The following is a 21,247-nucleotide window of genomic DNA, read 5'->3' as shown; positions in this document are numbered from 1 at the left end:
GATTTAGAAATTGTGCTCAGGTTTAGGATTTTCAGTAAAAATGATAATGAACTCTCGAGAGGACTCTTGAGGTTCGACCACCAGTGCTCCAGGCCCCGGAGGGTTTCTATCTCATCAGGGAGGCATCTAGGGAAGGGGGTCGTGGAACAATAACAGGGGGAGCGGCTGGGGAGAATGGAATTATAAGATGGGAAGCTGCTGGGTAGGGGGGCACAATAACAGGGCAGCTGCTGGGTAGGGGGCACAATAACAGAGGGAGCTGCTGGGTAGGGGGGCACAATAACAGGGGGAGCTGCTGGGTAGGGGGGCACAATAACAGGGGGAGCTGCTGGGTAGGGGGGCACAATAACAGAGGGAGCTGCTGGGTAGGGGGGCACAATAACAGAGGGAGCTGCTGGGTAGGGGGGCACAATAACAGAGGGAGCTGCTGGGTAGGGGGGCACAATAACAGAGGGAGCTGCTGGGTAGGGGGTACAATAACAGGGGGAGCTGCTGGGTAGGGGGGCACAATAACAGGGGGGGCTGCTGGGTAGGATGGAATAATAAGATGGGGAGCTGCTGGGTAGGGGGACACAATAACAGGGGGAGCTGCTGGGTAGGGGGGCACAATAACAGGGTGAGCTGCTGGGTAGGGGGGCGCAATAACAGGGGGAGCTGCTGGGTAGGGGGGCGCAATAACAGGCGGAGCTGCTGGGTAAGATGGAATAATAAGATGGGGAGCTGCTGGGTAGGGGGGCACAATAACAGGGGGAGCTGCTGGGTAGGGGGTACAATAACAGGGGGAGCTGCTGGGTAGGGGGGCGCAATAACAGGGGGAGCTGCTGGGTAAGGGGGCGCAATAACAGGGGGAGCTGCTGGGTAGGGGGTACAATAACAGGGGGAGCTGCTGGGTAGGGAGGCACAATAACAGGGGGAGATGCTGGGTAGGATGGAATAATAAGATGGGGAGCTGCTGGGTAGGGGGGCACAATAACGGGGAGCTGCTGGGTAGGGGGTACAATAACAGGGGGAGCTGCTGAGTAGGGGGTACAATAACAGGGGGAGCTGCTGGGTAGGGGGCACAATAACAGGGGGAGCTGCTGGGTAGGGGGCACAATAACAGGGGGAGCTGCTGGGTAGGGGGGCACAATAACAGGGGCAGCTGCTGGGTAGGGGGGGGCACAATAACAAGGGGAGCTGCTTGGGGGCATAATAACAGGGGGCAACATAAGAGCGGGAGCTGCTGGGGGGCACAACCTAATGGGGAGATGGAGGGCACCAAGGGGGAGATAATACTATGTGGGGGCAGAGTAGAAGGAGTGGATCAGGCATCTTTTCTCCCTGGGAGGATTTGCTAATTAAATGAAATGGAAGTTGCAGATTTTTATTTCTGCGTTGATACCCACCTGTGTGAACACACCATAAACATTTGGTCATCTTAAGCTCCTTCACTTAACACGTTTCTCACTCCCCCTGACCTGTAACCCAGTCACCGGCACACACTCTATTGCAGAACACAGCCCGGGTACTGCTTATATATAACGTGTGCCCGGGTCACGTGACCTGCTGGTGACCGGTCAGTCCATGTACGCGGCTCGCGATTTTTTTTCCTTTGCGTCACCTATAGTCACTCGCCCTCTGCTCTCATTCGTCCGCTTTCTTCCCCTGTACCTCCGATTGGTCTGCTGTCCTGTACTGCGCTCTCATTGGGCTTGCGCCTCACATTGCTGACTATGATTGGTGGTTATGTTCTTGTGGCTTCTCATTGGCTGCCGAGCGGGGGAGTTGTCATGGCGGCTGTCCGCGGTGTCTCCCGGCTCCTCGCCGGGCTCCTGAGTCCTAGCGCCCGCTGCTCGTCCTGGGGAGCCGCGCGCCTCTACTCTGTCACCCACCTATCAGTACCGGAGAGGATAGAGAGGAAGCGGAGCGCAGCGCTGCAGGGCGGGGGAGCCCAGAGGATAGAGGCGCAGCACCGGAGGGTGAGAGCAAGGGCACGGGGACACCGCCTGCACACCGCTCCGTGTATAGCGGGATGTGTGCGCCTGTGTATAGCGGGATGTGTGCGCCTGTGTATGTGTAAACACTTGTATATAACTGTGTGCACCTGTGTATAGGCGGATATACACCTATATATAACTGTGTGCACCTGTGTATGCAGAGGCTGAGTGATGGGGGCCATTCACACTCCATTTATAACACTCTATTTACACAGTACAGTCCAAGGAGATCTGTATAACCTTACCTTTTTGTGTGTTGAAAGTAGCATCAGGACTGTGACAAATTCACTTTTATTACAGGATTGTAGCTGGACTCTGGTGCACAGGTGTGTGATATCTCTTCACTGTACTGCTGCACAGCCCCTCCCTCTGCTCTGAGTCACTGCTGCAGTTTGTAAACAATCCTGTTGTAGAAGGGAGGGGTTTTCTGCTTTCTATGAGGGGATCCCACACATCAGTCATCCACAGTTCTCCAATTACAGCTACAATCCTTGAATATTAATTCTTATTTCACAGTCCTGCCAGGGTGAGACAAGTAACACGCGGCGTGGAAGTCTCACGATTCTCGGGTGCGCGGTGTGTCGCACACTGGTGCAGCCTGGTCACCTGTGCTGATAGTCAGGCGGCCGGCTCATGTCTTGTAGCATTTCTGAATAGTTTTCCATTATGAATGTATCAATCTTGCATGTCTTCCAGGGAAAGCTGACGGCGCGGGAGAGGATCGGCCTGCTGCTGGATCCGGGAAGCTTTGCAGAATATGACATGTTTGTGGAGCACAGATGTGCAGATTTTGGAATGCAGGAGGACAGGAACAAGGTAACGTGATGAGATCAGATTACTCCTAGTAGGATGTGCACAGGGACTGTTATCATTACTGACACCTTGTACAGAAGGGGAGTCCTGGCATTATACCGAAATACAATGCAAGGACATCCTATCAGCTGGCCGGGTTACAGCACCAGTACTGTAAGTGTTAATACAGTGTCGGCTGGGAAGTCCAGAAGTATGCGGGAGCCTGAAGCTGAGTTACTCTAAACAAACTGACTAATGGAGAACCACCTCAATGATGTTTTTAAAAGGACATCTACCACCTGGATGAAGGACTGTATGCAAATGAGTCTGAGGGGCTCCAGGCTCCGTTAACACCTATGGTGCCTGGAGCCCCTCAGGCTCATTTGCATACAGTCCTTCATCCTGGTGGTAGATATCCTCCTTTAACATTATATCACTCTCCACTACTTGCACACGGTTGCGGGTAGGTTGGGCAGTAGTTACCTTTTGCCTAGTGGTCTGGATGGGGGAGAGATGAGAGAGGGCCTAGTAAGAAGGTTTTATGGTGATGAGTTTATATCCTCACCTAAGTTACAGTAGTGATGTCCCATCCTCCGGTGTCCTTTCACCTATACACATAGGGGTGTGACCACGTAGCTGCTGTTAGCAAATGGGTAATGACTGATCGGATCTCGGCTTTTAACTGCTGTTGCAAAAGATCTATGGGCAGCGTTGCCATTAAAGGGATTGTCCCAAATTTTTACGTTATCCCTACCTTGGAAATAACAAGGTGATCGGTGGCCTGACTTCTGGGACCCCCATGGCTCACGAGAGAAGCACTCCCAGCTAATGGGTGCAGCATGTGTCCTGCTCTTCCATTCAGTTGTACAGTGGAAATCAGTAGTCTACATAATAAATAAATATATATATATATATATATATATATATACATATATATATCTCTCATGAAATCACAATAAACCTTTCGCATTTTAGGTCAGTTAGGATTACCAAATGCCAGAATAATGAAAAAGAGAATGTTTAATTAGGCAAATCTCTCTTCAGCTGTTGCAATGCGTTTTTAAACCGCTGTGTGACCGCATCCTGAGCTTACTACATACATCCTTAACAGACTTGCAGGTACATCACATGTTGTTTAAGTGTAAAATAATCTGGCACTGCCCATGTGATAATGTCATGTCTTTGGAAGCTTCTAAGCCAAAATATAGGGAAGAGAATTGTGGATTTGCACGAGTCTGGTTCATCCTTGGGTGCAATTTCCAGAAATTTGTAGGTGCCTTGTTCACCTGTACAAACAATTGTACGCAAGAACAAACAAAATGGGAATTCCAAGCTATAATACCACTCAGGTAGGAGACTGGTTCTGTTTTCCAGAGATGAACTTGATTTTGACCCAAAAAGCCAAATTAATGTTTCCAGTGCACAAGAGCAAAGACCTTAATTTTTGGAGACCTGTCTGATGGACCTAAAATGGAACTGTTTGGCCATAATTTCATCGTTACGTTTGGAAGAAAAGGGGAGAAGCTTGTAAGCCTGAGATCATCCCAACTGTGACACACAGGGGGCAGCATCATGTTGTTAAATAGATGCATCACGAGGAAATAACATTATGTGGTAATAATGAAGCAACATCTCAAGACATCAGCCAGGAAGTTATAGCTTGGGTGCAAATGGGTCAATGGACCATAACCTAATGGTTAGTTGTGAGCCCCATTGGGGACAGGGACTGATTTGGCAACCTCTGTACAGCGCTGTGTAATCTGTGTGCACTATATGAATAAAGCATTATTATTATAAAGGAATTATTAATGCCAGAGTGGTTACACAGCGGCTTAAGGATAACAAGGTCCATGTTTTGGAGCGGTCGTCACAAAGCTCTGATCTCAATCCTATTGGAAATGAATGAATAAAGCTGAAGACGGCTCCGTTACACCAGTCAGGAGGAATGGGCCCAAATTCCTCCCATCTATTGTGAGAAGCTTGTGGAAGGAGATCCAGAAAGTTTGACCCAAGTCGTACAGTATAAGGGCGATGGTCCCAAATACTAATGAAATGTATGTAAACTTCTGACTTCATAAAAAGTTAAAATAATTTTTTTAGGCATTTTTCTCTCTCATTATTCTGGCATTTGTCAAATAATTTTGGTCATACTAATTGACCTAAAACAAAGGTTTATTTTTAGTTATACCTGACATGGATTTTGTGCATTGTGCTTGGTAGTTTCCGACACTCCCATAGCATTGTATGGAGCGGGAGGATCCAGAGGTCCTGTTCACAGGATAAGTGGGGGTCACAGCCAAGGCCCGTGCCAGCACTGGGCAAGTGCCGGGGCCCCACGTAAGGAATCCATGGAGGTGAGGGGGCTGTTTGGGATGATAAACAACAGAATATTTTAGGAAATTGGAGACTTTTAGTTTCATAATTTTTAATGCTGCCACATGAGTTCACTGTAAAGGGGCCCACTGAGGCTCTCTCACCCAGAGGCCTACTGAAACCCTCACCAATCGCCTTGTTATGGATAAATCCATGGCAATGTGGGGATGATTTCCTATCGTGTTGGGTTTCCATGATAAAACCTGGATGACTGGTGTACTGCATGTAACTGATGTCCTTATTACAATCCTTGCAGTTTCCTGGAGACAGCGTGGTCACCGGACAAGGACGCATTAACGGGAGACTGGTCTATGTATTCAGTCAGGTAAGTGACACGTATGACTGCGTGCGACCTTCTGTGGGGGGATTCCATGATACATAGAGAACAGGGTTTTGTTTTCTTTTTGGTAATACTTTTGTAATTTGGTGTTGTGTTTCTCCACAGGACTTCACAGTGTTTGGTGGCAGCTTATCTGGAGCTCATGCCCAAAAAATCTGCAAGGTAATTCTTAAGTTTTATTAATAAATTTGGTATTTCTTATGGTCTGTACCGATTGTAGCCAAGTGTGATTGTAGGATCTAAAAACTTTTTGGGGGAACTCTGTTGCGGCGTATAATGTACTGCATTTTACCTCTAGATCATGGACCAGGCGGTGCTGGTGGGAGCCCCCGTGATAGGACTCAATGACTCTGGAGGAGCTCGCATCCAGGAGGGTGTAGAGTCCTTGGCCGGCTATGCAGATATCTTCTTGGTATGGATCACTGTCATAGAGAATGAATGGAGCACATGTTTTGTATTGTTACATGGTGTTACTTTGTATCCAAACACAATCCATTCATCACGTGTGTATGCGGCCTAAGGATACAGTCACCGTTGTGATTTACATTGTCTTCCATCTGATGGATTTTCTCTATTGCCAGAGGAACGTGTTGAGTTCGGGAGTCGTGCCGCAGATCTCCCTCATTATGGGGCCGTGTGCTGGGGGCGCAGTCTACTCTCCAGCGCTCACAGACTTCACATTCATGGTTAAGGTAAGAGGTCCCTCTAATTGTGGGCCTAGGTCTCCCTCTAGTGATGCCCTCTACACAAGATGGGCATGAGGAATAACTAGCTGTACACTTTTGGTTTATCCAGTGATATTTAGCTGCTTCTTCCTCTATGGGCTCCTTGTGGATCCATGCATCTTATACATCCTCCTTATGATGGAATAAAAGTTCACATCTAAATGTTTAAACACCATCAAACCCCCATTTACATTATGGGGGAGATTTATCACCAGCACCTGAGAAGAAACCTGTTCTGGTTGCCATCGCCAATTAGAATAGTTTTGCTCTTTGAAACTTGTGATGAATCTCTCCCTGTGTCTTTATCTCGCACTACAGAATATGAGGAGTTGATTGTCCAAACGTAGACAAAGAAAAAACCGATGCATCACCTCCATTGAGTTATGGGGTTACGTAGAAGTGTATGGACAAGGCTGTATCATTCATATTCGTATAAATCAGTACTTCTCCATAGTGTCCTACATGATCATACAGACTCTGTGATGGTTATGGAGCAGACTCTCCTGTACTTTGTGTGCAGTGTATGGTAGACATCATAGCAGCTGGTCTCCTGCCACTAGCTCTGAGACAACTGAGAATTTGCCCAAAATCCAGTCCACTTTACTTGAATAGATGTGACTCTTACAAATACATGTTTGACCTCAAAAACCCAACCCCTGCTTCTGTCTAGTCAAATAAAAAGTATCCAGAACCTGATCCGGCTCCGACTTGGGCCCAGCTTATGTCTTCTGGTAGTGACGTTATGGTAGCAGAAAGACGTATTGTCTCCTTCTCCACAGGACACTTCATACTTGTTCATCACTGGTCCAGATGTAGTCAAATCTGTCACCAATGAAGACGTAACACAAGAAGACCTCGGAGGAGCCAAGACCCACACGGCGCTCTCAGGTTGTTACATCCTCAGTTTGGTTGTAAGGAGTAAACTTGGAGAGATGCAGCTGTAATGGCTGATACAATGAATCTCGTGTATCTTGCAGGGGTGGCTCATCGAGCCTTTGAGAATGACGTTGATGCTTTATTAAACCTTCGTGAATTTTTCAACTTCCTCCCACTGAGCAACAAGGATCCAGCACCCATAAGAGAGTGCCATGACCCAAGGTGAGTGTCTGCGATCTACAAAAAGCACATCTGATCATATGTGACCAGTACCGATCTCTAGCATATATCTCTTATATCCCTGATCAGGCCTTCTGTGCATCCTCCAAATGGATGTCGTTGTGTAGCTGCACAGGACAGGAGCAGGGATGGGCCAGAACCAATGGCCCGCTGTGGGGTCATCTTTGATCCCCTTTATATTGTTCCTGTTTTGTCACAAAATACAATATGAGGTGATAATCTGTTCTCAAGTTTAACGTGGCCTATACATAAAAAGTTTGTGCAAGTCTGCTCTTGGCTTTGAACACATATTTTCTACTACAGAACTGGCCTTTACAGCATAACAAAACTTTTGACAACGTTTTGTAAATAAATAGTGCACTTGATAATAGTAAACTTTGTGATATACCCGTATATATATATATATATATATATATATATATATATATATATATATATATACGAGAGTATAAGCCGACCCGAGTATAAGCAAAGACTCCTAATTTCAACACAAAAAAACTGTGAAAACCTATTGACTCTAGTATAAGCCGAGGGTGGGAGATGCATTGGTCACAGCCTCCCAGTACATAGCCTGCCCAGCCCCTGTAGTAGGAAAAAAAACCCCCCACTGTACTCACCTTTCCGACATCCCCCGTAGGTCCTCTTCTGTCTATTGACTTTTTTTTTTTAGTTGACTCGAGTATAATATAACATACTTTACAAGCTAAAAACTGGTTGGGGGACATGTTTCCGATTAAAGTATGTAAGTGTAGTGTGTATGCAAATGGTAACCAATAACATTAAGTGAATGACAAGTAATTTAGCCTTGTACGCGCAACAACGAAATTGTATTATAATGTATGAATGCCTCTCGTGACGTACTGTATGTGTATCCATAATATGCTTATTACTAATTGTATGTGACAATGTGCAAAACTATCAATACTGTCATAGTATAGGAGAGCAGGAAATAACCAAGCACTGACACTCAGCTATCCCCAGCAGGGCCATAGAGAGGAAAGAAGGCTAAGCAGAAAACAGCGCAGATGCCAGGGGTTGGCCTGCAGGGGGCGTGATTTGTTACTGTTTTAAAAAATAGTTTTAACAATTATTTCAGAAATGAATAGAGCAGGTGATAATAGAAAACATTTTAATATACTTCATTGTCCATCAGCTTTTTTCTGCAATTTCTCCTGTATTGAGCAGTGTATCTAAAAACCCTGAAAGCTCCATCCACTTCAGACAGATGAGGAGGCTAATAATTAACGACTTCCACACTAACGCGACGGGTAAGGTTGAGGGTTTGTGCTGTTGTAATTGGCAGTGTTACAGTGAAACCAGCCTGAACGTGGGGAAGCTGTACGCTGCTCTGTGCCGGTGCTGCTCTGTGCCGGTGCTGCTCTGTGCCGGTGCTGCTCTGTGCCGGTGCTGCTCTGTGCCGGTGCTGCTCTGTGCCGGTGCTGCTCTGTGCCGGTGCTATAAGCTGCCTGGTGCTGGTTACTTATGAGACTGCTTGATACAGCTTTCCCTCGTCCAGTGCTGAGACACTGGTGACTACATTTCAGGGGATTCCTTGCCTCCTGGTGCTTTGGTGAAGCCCTTAATAGGCGCTCTTGGCTGTCTGGTCCCGGTGCTCTGCTGAGCCCAGTTTAGCAACCCAGAACAGCCTGCTGCCAGTGATCCGGTTGGTACTGTAGTCGGATCCTATGCGGATGTTTGGTCACGGGCATGGTGCTGTCCAATGTTGCATTACGCTATGTGTTCAGCTACTTGCTGGCATCGATGGTGGATCTTACCGGGTGGTGATGCTGGCAACACAGCTCCTGGTGGGGGGGAGGTGGGGAGTCGGGCTCTAGGAGGTGAGGTCAGCTTGTGGACTTGCTCCATTGTTCATATGACCCCCTATTACTCTGGTCAGTGTATATTTGTGAAAAACTTAAAGAGCAGCTCGCACCTTGCATGGATTGGAGTAGAGCCACACACAATTCTCTGATCTTTTCTAACTCAATCATTTTTTGTCTCTTAGTGACCGCCTGATCCCCGGATTGGACACTGTAGTCCCCATGGAGTCCACTAAAGCCTATGACATGCTGGATATCATCCACTCGGTAAGATTTTTTTCTATCGGATGCATAGAAGGCGACATCCGTAGTCCGTCTCCTATCGTACGAGTCTTGTTTCCATGTCTTTCAGATAGTCGATGAGCGGGACTTCTTTGAGATTATGCCCAATTACGCTAAGAACATTGTGGTGGGCTTCGCCAGGATGAACGGCAGGACAGTTGGCATTGTCGGAAACCAGCCCAAAGTCGCATCAGGTATTCTACCTGGAAGTTAAAAGGGGTGTAAATAAAATAATACTGATCAAATACAGGGAGGAAAAAAAACCCTAAACTTAGAGGATCCTCTAAGTCACTGATGACGAACCTTTTAGAGACCAAGTGCCCCAATTACAACCAAACCCACTTATTTAAATGCAAAATGCCAACATGGCAGCTTTTAATTGTATCTGTGTCTTAAGGACACCAATACAGTTGAACAAAATAGGACAAATTCTGATTATCGTTGTGACATTATCACTAAACAGGAAGAATTGCGGGGCCCAGAGCAGGAGCTCCAATAATAATGCAGCCCTGTATGCACCTCCTGGCTCCTCCTGTAGTTTCAGGCAGCTAAGGATGTGTAGCTTTAAAATGGCCCTGATCATAGCACATCCTGGTTGGACAGGGACTGCAGGAGGAGGTTTTGAGACCTGGCAAACTCTGTGCTGGGGTGATGGTCTCGGTGCCCCGAGTGCCGCCCCTGGCACCCGTGCCATAGGTTCGCCACCACTGCTCTAGGTTATCATCTGGACTCGCTGCTAGGTGTATGTGGGTAAGTAGTGGGCACAAATGCCAGAGACAGTCTCATGCTGCTCCAGATGGCGATATACCTTCAGCTCTATTACACTGTCTAGTGGTACTTTACACCTCCTATTAGTCCTGGTGTGGTACAGCAGCTTCCGCTATTGCACTACTGGGCCCAGCACATGAATGCAGCCAAGGTATGTGTACACAGATGTATCCAAGACTGTACACGTCAAGACCTCAATCTGAGAGCCGTGTTTTATAGTTTTGCTTGCCCTCATTCCCTCCATCTTGCAGGCTGCTTGGACATCAATTCATCAGTAAAAGGCGCTCGCTTTGTCCGGTTTTGTGATGCCTTCAATATCCCCATCATCACTTTTGTAGATGTTCCCGGATTTTTACCAGGTAAATTCTGCATGAATGGAGACGCAGTGTCTATATAGCCTATAAAGTTGAATATGTATGTAAGCTGGAACAGATACTTTATAATTGCAACTCCAGAGGTTTTTTTTGTTACTTGTTCCTGTGATCGGATTTTCAAAATTTTGTGCTGTCATGGGGGCAAGGATTATAAAAAAAAAACTTAATTAAGACACTTTACAACTGATGATTGTAGCCTGGGACTAAAGTAAAGCCTCCAGGGGGCAAAGAGGTCTGTAACTAGGAATCCTTTAAGCAGGGTCCACCTAGTTATGACTTATTACAAGTGAATGGAGCAGTGGATGCATCACTTTGTCCTTCAGTTCTATGGGACAGCAAGACATCATTTCAAGGGTCTCACAGAAGAGGCAGTGGTCACACTCACATGGGGTATTTGAGAACCTCACATCTTAAAGATGTGCTGGGCGGCAGACCATAAAGGTTAAAAAAAAACAAAAAAAAAAAACTATAGTTTGGGGATAGAAGATCCGGGTAGATTTTAGTGCTTTTCTAACTAGTAGATGTTTCATTGGGTTCTGTAGAATCGATAATTCCTCTTAATAACAAAATGCCCTTTTTATCCCCTTCTTTAGGCACCGCTCAGGAATATGGAGGAATTATCAGACATGGGGCAAAACTTCTGTTTGCCTTTGCTGAGGCGACTGTACCCAAGATCACAGTTATTACCAGAAAGGTGAGTCCAGAAAGGGAAAGTCTAAGTGCGGAAGAACCATTGGATTTAGGTCATCCTAGGTGTGACATGATTGTTGCAATATACCCTATCATATTATGGATGAGCCCCCCTATATAATACATTGGAGCGACTGCATGAACTATACTTTGTCTGGCACAGCCTTCCCTAAACGTACACATTTGGCTCAGCGGAGATGGTGTCAGTCTTCCAGATGCTACTACAGATATTCCCACAGAACACAAGAATCCGGTATTTGTATCCCAAATTGTCAACTCATCTCCCCAGGAGTAGAATTGGGGCAATCAGCTGCACATCATCTGCTCTGGCTAATCGAGATGTTTGGGTCCTACTGACTGATATCAATAACCCCTTCCCAGTTCTTGTGTCTTGCTAATTTGTGGTTACTTTCAGGCTTACGGTGGTGCATATGACGTCATGAGCTCCAAGCATCTTCGAGGGGACGTTAACTATGCCTGGCCAACAGCAGAAGTTGCCGTCATGGGAGCAAAGGTACATAGTGGAGAGATCCCATAACTTTATGGAGGTGAAGTACTGGGAAAGGTTACTATACAGCCTGGAGGAGCGGTCATTATCTTGTCTGCCGGAGATGTGAGCGTCTTCAGCCTATGTGTTAATGTGGGAGCTGTCATTCTCCTACTGTAAAGGAGTAAAGATAAAATAAGTCCTAAAATGACACTGTCTCTACAGGGGGCTGTGCAAATCATATTCAGGGGAAAGCAGAATCAGGCTGAAGCAGAAGCGGAGTATGTGGAGAAATTTGCTAACCCCTTCCCTGCGGCAGTGAGAGGTAAGAATCCTGACCCGAAGTACCGCTCTTACAATGCCAAATGTAATGTTAAATTATTGCTCTGTTCTCTTGAATATCTGGGAAGATATACCTTTTTTTTTTCATGTCCAATATAAACTTGATGGTACAGTGACCACTGGACAGAAGCATCGAGGGGGCAACAAAAAAAAAAAATATTGAGGGAGGGTTGGAAAGTAATAAAATGTGTAAGGCTTGTGCCATACGACTGAAGAATGGCCCAAGCTCAAGGCTGGGGACATCTTAAGCTACATGCACAGGACTGTATTTGTGGATGCACCAGATAACAGCCAGAGGTCTATAGCATCCGGTCACAGTGCAGGCGGCACACACTGGGGCCCATTTACTAAGAGTAGTGCAAACTGCACTAAATGCAGTTGCTTGTGTAGTGTGCAGGGGGCGACAGATTCAGGATTTCTGGTGAACATTACTTATGAATCTGGCACCCCCTGCACTGCTCCGACAGAGTGCACCTGTAACATAGGGCGTGCGGCAGAGTTCTGTCATACTTTCCATGATAAATCTGGCACACGTTCTGACTGAGCACCAGAATGCCCCCTAATTTGTGTTGCATGGTGCCTAGTGCTGCAGCGCCACAAAAGGGTTGGATATGACACAACTGTGATGCAGACACTTCTGAGCCGCCAGTTTGCACAAAAAAAAAAAAATGTCCATTAGAAAACTGGTGCAGGGCCTTTCATGTGCCCCGATGGTCTTGCCACACCACAAAAAGCTCAGAACCTGCATCTAAAACTCCATCCCAACGTGGAGTATGTGGCTGATGCACCACCAGCTTGTTGTGGCTCTGCAAGCAAGTGAGGTTAGGATGAGACGCTAGCACCCAGAGTAATGATGGCTTCTCCAGTGGATCAGTTAGGAATAGTTTTGGGGGGGGGGGGGGGGGGAAGAGATATAAGGCAAGTCACCAGTATAACTCTATTACATGTTCTGCACTGCTTTCTTGACCTATAAAGTGAAGCCGCCTGGTTCAGAAATGTCTCGCCTCTGCTGCTATTACAGTCCAAAAATGGAATTATAATTCTCATTCTTCCCTCCCATAGGTTTTGTCGATGACATCATTCAACCATCTACAACGCGGCTTCGCATCTGTCGCGACTTGGAAGTCCTCGCAAGCAAACAACAAGTGAATCCATGGAAGAAGCACGCTAATATTCCTCTATGAGGCCGCACTCGTCCTGTACATTCCTGTCTGGAAATGATTAGTCCCAAAATACAATGATGTTGGTTTGTGTCAAACTGAGTGACAACACTAGAATCTGGGGATTTGTCTCTCCTGATCCAGCACTTCTGACCTATAGATAATGATTATTAATGAACCATTAGATTGTAATAAATTCATATGATGGGAGAAGAGTGGTAGAGTCCTTTCAGCATCCACGACAAGGATCATTTATGCCTGAGACTGCATTGGGCTGAACGGGAACATAGGTTTAGGTGCTCCTGGTGTATATAACATGTACCCAGGTCATACAGCTTAGGTAATCATATGCATATGATGACTTGTGATGGGTAGGATCTGGGTCTAATTGATCACCTTGTTGCTCTAATTTCAGTCACGGCAATAACGTCACTCGCATGAAAACAGCATCAGTTCACAGTGCTTATACACAGTCAAAACGTCCTCTGTTTACAGCCAAAATATAGAGGTATATACATAACAGGAAAAACCCCAAAACATACAGTGGTGTGCAGTCAGTTTTTCCTGCACATTTCAAGCAAGTAGCTTGGAGTTGTAAAAAAAAATTTGGATGTGAAAATCTGATAGGACTAGGTCTGAAATCTGACCAATTATAGTATGATTCAACACATTATGAGGCCCACAGGCCTTAGGCAAAATGCATTGTACATGTAAAAACTGCATTTGGCTAATTCTCCTGTACACCAGTGAGAAGAGATCCCTGGAGGCAGGCACTGGGATAGCAGCGTCTATATTTTTCCCTGATACAATAAGAGCTTATTACACATAAGTTGAGAGTCTAAGTTTCCTCACGAGTTGCTATACATAAAACACTCCACTTGTTTCTCATTGATTTAAATTGCAGTGTGTTCTAGAATATTGGAGCACCCAGCTTTTCCAGGAAAAGATCCTCAAATACTGATCTCAGTAACTGCCACATGAAACCATCCATATAACGCAGCGGTTTACAATCCTAATTCTGTGTCCTAGGGAGCAGTTTATGACCCGGTAGCCAAAAACCAATCAGACCTTCATACTTCTCTAGAGACAAGTCATAGAAGCCGCATCAGACTTATGGACAGTTCTCTTGGCGTCTGTGCGGTTCTTCAAAGAACCCGGGGAAGTCCCCCGGGGCACAGATGTAGATAGTGTGTAGATAGCGGAGATTCTAATGTGACTTGTCCAACAAATCAAGTTTGATTATGGGACTGGTCCTTTGGGCTCCATTATTGCTGTGTGTTACAATTATTACATTTTTCAGAACGTGGATCACATTGGCCGTGGGTCTGCGTAGAATAGAAACAAGAGCAGAATATAGGTAGGTCCACTACACCAAGCCATCTGATTCAGTTTCAACACAGCAGTAAGTGATCCTGAACCAGAGCTGGACCCAACAGAGAGAAAGTCTAACTGACAGACTTGTACATTATCTGCATTTAGGATACTTTTTTTTTTTTTTTGGCTTATTAATTCAGACAAAAATACTAAGGAATAGCCATGTGGTCCTTACTCCATGCTATAGGGAATAGCAATCTGATTGGTAGGGGCTAACCACCAGCAGGGCAGGGGATCCCATTTCTGCTCCATTCAATAAGATGGAAGTGTAAGAAATTGCTGAGCATAGCCTTTGGGTCTCTCTAGTTCCAACAGCTGGGAGTCATTCTCTATCCTGTGGATAGGAAATTCACTAAAACTTGGCACAGCCCCTTTTATTACCCATCCTAGGGATAGATCATTAATTTTCAGTCTTGTGTTTGCCTTTTAAGTCACAGGAATGGGGATAACTTTCTAAATCTGTGATGTTCTGACAACTGGAATCCCCATCAATCACAAAAATGGGGACCACCAGCAATCAGAAGAGGGATCCCGTTCTTACAAATGAGTGGAGCAGCAGAATGAGCATGGGTCCACCTGCTCCATTCAGTTCTATGCTCTCATAGAATTGAATGAAGTGTGACAGCGCACACTCACCCTGCTGCTCCCCCAGTTACTGAGAACGGGATCACCATTCTCCCCAATCCACAGGCATAATTTCCTAAGTGGGGACAAGCCCTTTAAAGAAGCCCGTGGTGAAGCTAGCAGAGAACATGCCATTTCAGTAAATTCTGCGCTGGATATAAGACTAAGTTATCAATTATTGTTAAAATCACTTTATTTAAGACATGTGATTTTGACTTTTATTACAATAATACAGAACAGGGCAGTTAAACAGGGAATTATTGTGCTGGGGGAAAAATACTTTCCTCTTTCCCGTTTAAAAAGAGCCAAACTGGGGACAGATAACACTGAAAATGCTAGAACTTGCAACATTGACCAGAGGGGGAAACAATGGCGAGAAAAAATAAAATGCCCATCCAAGCGCTTGTTATAGGCGACAAATAAGTTTAAAATTGCAAATTTTTTTTTTTGTGTACCTTTTCTTTACAAAAATATTACTGTTGAATTTTACTGCATGGATATTAGGCTCATGTCAGTCCGACTATAATAAGTTTCCTTTATTTATTGTAAAATATGTACGGATGTGTCCGACAACACAAGGAATATAAAAAAAAAAGTGACAAACCCGACAACAAAAAGTGGTGGGGAAGGAGAAGAGACTGGTGACCTCCAGGGATGAGGCCGCTCATCTGCTGCCACCCTTGGTTTGCTGGTATCAACTGGTAAAAATGTGGAGGACGAGAAAAATAAGAAACTGCAACGTTCTGGAACAGAAGTAAAATACAAAACTTGTGAAAAAATAAAAAGGAGCAGATGATGATCCAGGTCTTGACGTCTGCTGAGTAATAAAAATCCCAGGTTAGAAGAATTGGATTTGGCTTTCCCCCCCGATGTTCTTATTAACCTCTTCCAGTGCATTGAGTAATTTATGTACATTTCCATACAGGAGGGAGGGGGGGGGGGGCAGAGGCTGGGGGTCTTCTGGGCCAGCTCAAGGCCAATATGTAGAAACACAGACTTAAAACATATAAAGGAGGGGGGAAAAAAAGGTTAAAATGTTGACTTTTACAGCAGGAAAAACGAGTCGATAAAACCATTTAGTCCATAAAACAGGCTATGTATCCCATTACATCTCTGTATGACCAAATGCAGACGGATGCGAGTGCCCCCCTGCAGCACTGCTCCCCAATCTGGAGGGGGTGTAGTGTTCCTTCCAGACAGCGGGAACCTTTTTCCAGGTTGTACAGAATCCATCAATACCACAAGCATTTGGTTTGAACAAAAACTTTTTAAAAAAAAGTCTTTTTTTTTTTTGTTTTTTTTCCCCTAATTTTCTTACAGAAGCTCACAGTATACAGGCCTTTAAACAAGAGTTCCAGGTATGTGCTGAACCTCAGAACATTGGCATCCCGAATCCCTGCAAGAGAGGAGAGAGAAGGATTACACCACACAATACTACAGCCGTTGTTTCACTGCGGAATAAGGTTGAGGTTTTGTATTTTTGGTGACTGGACTGACCTTGGATATCTGCACACATTGCGGATTGTCATGAAAATCAGCATCAAATCTGTGTCAAATATGCACAGTATTTGTGTGCATTATTGATGCAGATTGTAGCATACTTTGCATTGTTTACGTGTTTTTTTCACACTCCGTTCAGCTGATCAGATGTAACTTCAAGCTCAAATATGCATCAATATTTTTTTTTAAAAAAACCCATCATTTTATGTTCCACACCGAGTAACAATTTCTGTGCAGAAAAATGCATCACCTACATGACCTTCTCCAAATCACATTCACTTTAATGCGACTGTTATACTGCAGATCTTCCGCAACAAAACTTATGCATAATATTCAGCAAAGTGTGCAGAAACCCTTAAAGGCAAACTCCAGGAATGAGCACTGTACAGCAGGAACACTCAGGACTGCATATGTATACCACATAATACATACTGAATCATCTTCAATAATGGCTGCGGAGTCGAAGAAGTCTGGTCGTAGCTCTGCTCTTTCCCGTCTGTTTCGAGATGGTGGCTACAAGAAAAAAAATCAGCATGATTTCCTGCTGTGTCTGGAGTTAAATACTTAACTTTGAGTCCTGACTATTTTGATACGACTTCATGATCATCTTTCTTACATCGCTGGGTTGTATTGCTTGAAGGTTAAAGGTTTACACCCTATTGGGTGTCAACAGTCTGTACACACTCAATGTCCAGCAAGTGATGCTGCTGTCAGAGTGAACTACAGCTAGTTTACCTCATTTTGGTGGGTGGACAATGATATGTGCTCTATGGGTGTTCTCAGCGTGTTACACAGGGTATCAGTATTACTAGAAGACATTGCCCAGGAGAGGGTACAAAGGATAGCACACATTGCGGGTATGTGTACACAGACTGTATACTTTTCTGTATAGAAAATCCTCTTACCAGATCAATAACCATTGTGTCCTCAAACTCTTCATTCATGTCTTCCAATTGCCCCCGCGAGGACATCATTACATCCTCAAATATAGGCTCCGCATCGTCTTCCATTAGACCTCGTCTGAAAATGCGGGAGGGGGGATATTGTTACTATTCAGATCTATATTATTCATTGGTAACAAAGTTATTACAGCTAATAAATACATAAGATGTTGTGGTCCTGGATAAAGACTAAGTAAAACTAATTGAAAATCCCTGTAAATACTTACACCCCATGCCTCACGCCGCTCCGCACTTTCATGTAGCTCATGGATGTTCTGTCTTTTCTATTCAAGTCTTCTAATTTCTGCTGCCCCAACCAAGACATCTGCATCTGGGGACTAGGAGAGAAAACACACATGACATTACTTGGCCGTACAGCACACATCCATCCCATTGTCTAGTAGCTTCTGCTGGAACCAACCACCACAGGAGAAAAGTACATTGTATCCTCAAAAATAAGACTGGGTTTTATATTATCTTTTGCGCCCCAAACATGGCGTAGTGTTAAACAGAACAGAATAAAACCTACTTGTGTAGGAAGTCTGGTTCTGAGCCGTGTTCCGACTCTTGTTCAGGCATTTGTTCGGGTATCTGTCTGGTGTTCTCCCGTAAGACGGTGGATGTAAGCTGTGGGGTGGTAAGTGCTCCTGGTGTTTGAATGGAGTCGTTCCTGGTGACCCAGGAGCTGTCGATGCTCTCTTCTGTAACATAGGAACAGTATAAAGTCATTGTATGACGAGATGGAAAAGTTGCAGTCATTAATAACTTTTTGCCATGGTCTTATTCCAGCAGCGCACACAGGCTGGAACTCACGGAGTGACCACAATGTAGAGGACGGGTCTCTGAGTATCTTAGTGATAGGATTACAGTCCAGTGCAAAGTCCCCTAGGTCTTACCTTCCACGCCTCTCTTCTTGTGCAGGGGCGGCCGGCCCTTCTTACTCCTCACAGACGAGCCCTTGCTGTTGCTGCCTCCGCTATTCACAGACAAGCGGTCCTCGTCCCCACCTGTTACCAGAGAGTTTCTGTAGGAGATAAGAGGCAGCCACACATCTTCCCTTCTCTCCATCATTTGATCAGATAGGAATTTCTCTAGATATGAATGCCTACAGGGGAGAAGAAAAGGGTAGGAGATTAGTTTCATAAGGAACTGCAAATAGCCCGTCTAAGGCAGACTTAAATTTGTCCGTCATCTGTCTGGCTTTGATAAAGATAATACAACTTAGAAAACTTGACTGTTCTGTAAAATAAACAAAACTCATACTTACACTGTCTTCTTGTCCTGCCGTAACAACTTAGAAGAAAATTCACTTAATACTTCCAGGAAGGCCAAGTTGAGTGGTGGGTACTCTGGGCCCTTGGGATTTTGGTATTTAAAGGCAAACTCTATGCCGTCCCTGCAAAAAGTAAAGCAGATAGGAAAATGTAATTCACTGAAATAAGTATTTACAAAGCGATCTGGAAGACATGTATCCAGAGCGGCTGTGGCAGAGCAGGGCATAAATAAATATATAAATGACTTACTTGTGTAACGTCGCCACAGCTTCCCTGGTCTTTATTTGATCCAGACCAAACGTAAGAGCGAACCTACGAGCCAACTCTTTGATACCACTGACATGTGCCGACGTCCTGTCCAGGTTGGGGCCTTGCTCCTGGACCAGTTCATTGAAGAGCTGGGAATAGAAGGGAATGGATGAGGTTAACAAGTAAACTCCCTTTAATGGAAGATTTGAAGCGTATGATCGTATCTGAAAGCTTCATTCTTACCTGCTGCAAACTAAGGATCAGGGTCTTGGCACATTGGATCTTGTCCATCTGTCTTGCTTTACTTAGTGTTTCTTTAATGATGTCACCATAATCGTTGTAATACTATAGAATAGAAGTAGTATAAGAGATGAGATCTACGTCCATACATAGTACCCTCCATTAGCCAGTTTTGTTCATGTATGATGACGCCTTTACCTTCATATAGTGCTTGAAGATGTCTGCGGCTGCATGCATGTCTACAATGTCATAGATGATAAGTTTACAAAATGCTGCCAGAAGATTTCTTCTCTTGTGCAACGCCTCAATTTTGTTGGCTTCGTCTTCCTCGTCCCCCTCTGTGAACGGACATTAAATGATGTTTTTTTCTGCAAAGTTGTCACTACTTCTATGTATAATTGTCCCCTGAGTACACATAGCACAAAAGTTCCACTTTGATAAAGGAAAATCATCAAAAAAGCCATGTACCCACATGGCGGGATGGGGTTGGTTGTGCAGCCCTGGACACTGACATCCCCATTCAAATGAAAGGATTTTAAATTTGCTAAATTTTCTGCAACAAAAACTGCCATGTGTAATTATACCTGAACAAGCTGTAATTCCAATAAGATGAAGAATTGGAATCCATTTATAAAATTACTGTGTATGAGTTACTTACAGAACCAATTATATAAATCAATTGGGATATGACCCAATCAATGTAAATAGGCCCTAAAATTGGCCTTATTGCCCATTACAACCAGAGCTCCGTTTTCATTCGCTAACGTGCACTGGAAAAGTGAAAGCTGAGCTGTAATAAATGAACCTCCATGTGTTTAAAAGAGCAGGTAATATAGACCCAGTCTAAGCCCATCTTTGAGACTCGCTATATTTGGAATAGTGTGCCATTATAAAGACGACAACACAGCAAGAGACACTTCTAGGAGGTATAATTCCATTACCCATGCTCTGGTTCTCATCGTCTTGATCAATGAACACGTGATCCATGACAAAACTGAGTAGTTCGGATTGCAGTCCTATGTCAGGATTAAAGACCAGCAGCAAAAGATTGTCCCGTCCACCTGTGGTTAGCTGATGGCTGAAGATCATGAGGAGGTCACAGAGGAGCATGAACGCCTGGAAGAAGACAGCCAACAAGTCACACAAAAGGATAAGGAGTGCATCCAACATTATTATTTATTAACAATAAAAGGAAATCATTCATTTTATAATAAAAAAAATTAAAAACCTGTGTGGTTCTGTAAATACAGTAATCTATCGCATAGTTCATCACGTCGCCTTCCTTGTCTCCGCTTACCTGTTCTTTAACCTGCGTGTTCACATTGGTAAGACACTGCTGACAGACCGCTAGGAAGGACTTGACAGTTTTCCTCAGCATCAACATATCTTCCTGTAGAGGAACAGATCACATGATGAACCAACGCACAGCTATTACGTATGAGAACCCATGGTAAGACATGGAGGTATCCCTTACTTTGGAAGGGTTTCCTTCAGTGATCTTCACCAGCTGCCATAGAATGGAGTAGTGCGCACACTGCAGGGCCTGGACTCCGATCTGCACAGACAATCATAGGGATCATTAATTCCTGTATCACCAGAATTACACTTCTCCATAGCACATCTCGCCCACTCACCTGCTCGATCATGCCTTCATGTTCAATGCCTGCTCTTAAAAGCCGGTAACAGTTCCCAAAAAGATCCCATTTTGTCAGATCATGAGCGCTGAGAAGAAAAAAAAAAACAATATCGGTGCCTATTCAACTAATGCTGAAGATACAGGTCCACGTATACCGATTCTCA

The 21,247-nt window shown here is 44.8% G+C and overlaps 2 protein-coding genes across 3 annotated transcripts in view; one reads left to right on the top strand and one right to left on the bottom strand.

Moving 5' to 3' along the window:
- Positions 1 to 1,727: 1,727 nt before the first annotated feature.
- On the top strand, positions 1,728 to 13,458 carry PCCB (propionyl-CoA carboxylase subunit beta). Its single transcript, XM_072143465.1, has 15 exons — positions 1,728 to 1,958; positions 2,673 to 2,792; positions 5,398 to 5,466; positions 5,587 to 5,643; positions 5,780 to 5,893; positions 6,063 to 6,173; positions 6,986 to 7,094; positions 7,184 to 7,304; positions 9,328 to 9,409; positions 9,495 to 9,618; positions 10,444 to 10,551; positions 11,160 to 11,260; positions 11,672 to 11,770; positions 11,969 to 12,068; positions 13,148 to 13,458. The coding sequence occupies exons 1-15, from the start codon at positions 1,770 to 1,772 to the stop codon at positions 13,267 to 13,269; spliced, it is 1,626 nt and encodes a 541-aa protein (XP_071999566.1). The 5' UTR covers positions 1,728 to 1,769; the 3' UTR covers positions 13,270 to 13,458.
- Positions 13,459 to 15,418: 1,960 nt separating this feature from the next.
- STAG1 (STAG1 cohesin complex component) overlaps positions 15,419 to 21,247 on the bottom strand; it is an 83,234-nt gene continuing 77,405 nt past the window's right edge. For both annotated transcript variants that reach the window (XM_072143463.1, XM_072143462.1), the window contains exons 21-34: positions 21,082 to 21,169; positions 20,922 to 21,002; positions 20,745 to 20,837; positions 20,389 to 20,563; positions 19,646 to 19,785; positions 19,451 to 19,552; positions 19,208 to 19,356; positions 18,952 to 19,080; positions 18,581 to 18,789; positions 18,214 to 18,385; positions 17,912 to 18,022; positions 17,649 to 17,763; positions 17,176 to 17,256; positions 15,419 to 16,639 (exon numbers count right to left, since the gene is read on the bottom strand). In XM_072143463.1, the coding sequence (XP_071999564.1) occupies positions 16,616 to 16,639; positions 17,176 to 17,256; positions 17,649 to 17,763; positions 17,912 to 18,022; positions 18,214 to 18,385; positions 18,581 to 18,789; positions 18,952 to 19,080; positions 19,208 to 19,356; positions 19,451 to 19,552; positions 19,646 to 19,785; positions 20,389 to 20,563; positions 20,745 to 20,837; positions 20,922 to 21,002; positions 21,082 to 21,169 (1,669 nt within the window). In that variant the 3' untranslated portion in view covers positions 15,419 to 16,615. The remainder of the gene's footprint in view (positions 16,640 to 17,175; positions 17,257 to 17,648; positions 17,764 to 17,911; positions 18,023 to 18,213; positions 18,386 to 18,580; positions 18,790 to 18,951; positions 19,081 to 19,207; positions 19,357 to 19,450; positions 19,553 to 19,645; positions 19,786 to 20,388; positions 20,564 to 20,744; positions 20,838 to 20,921; positions 21,003 to 21,081; positions 21,170 to 21,247) is intronic.

This window comes from Engystomops pustulosus, chromosome 3 (genome assembly GCF_040894005.1).
Source record: "Engystomops pustulosus chromosome 3, aEngPut4.maternal, whole genome shotgun sequence".
NCBI lineage: Eukaryota > Metazoa > Chordata > Amphibia > Anura > Leptodactylidae > Engystomops > Engystomops pustulosus.
This window is presented reverse-complemented; position numbering and strand designations above follow the sequence as displayed.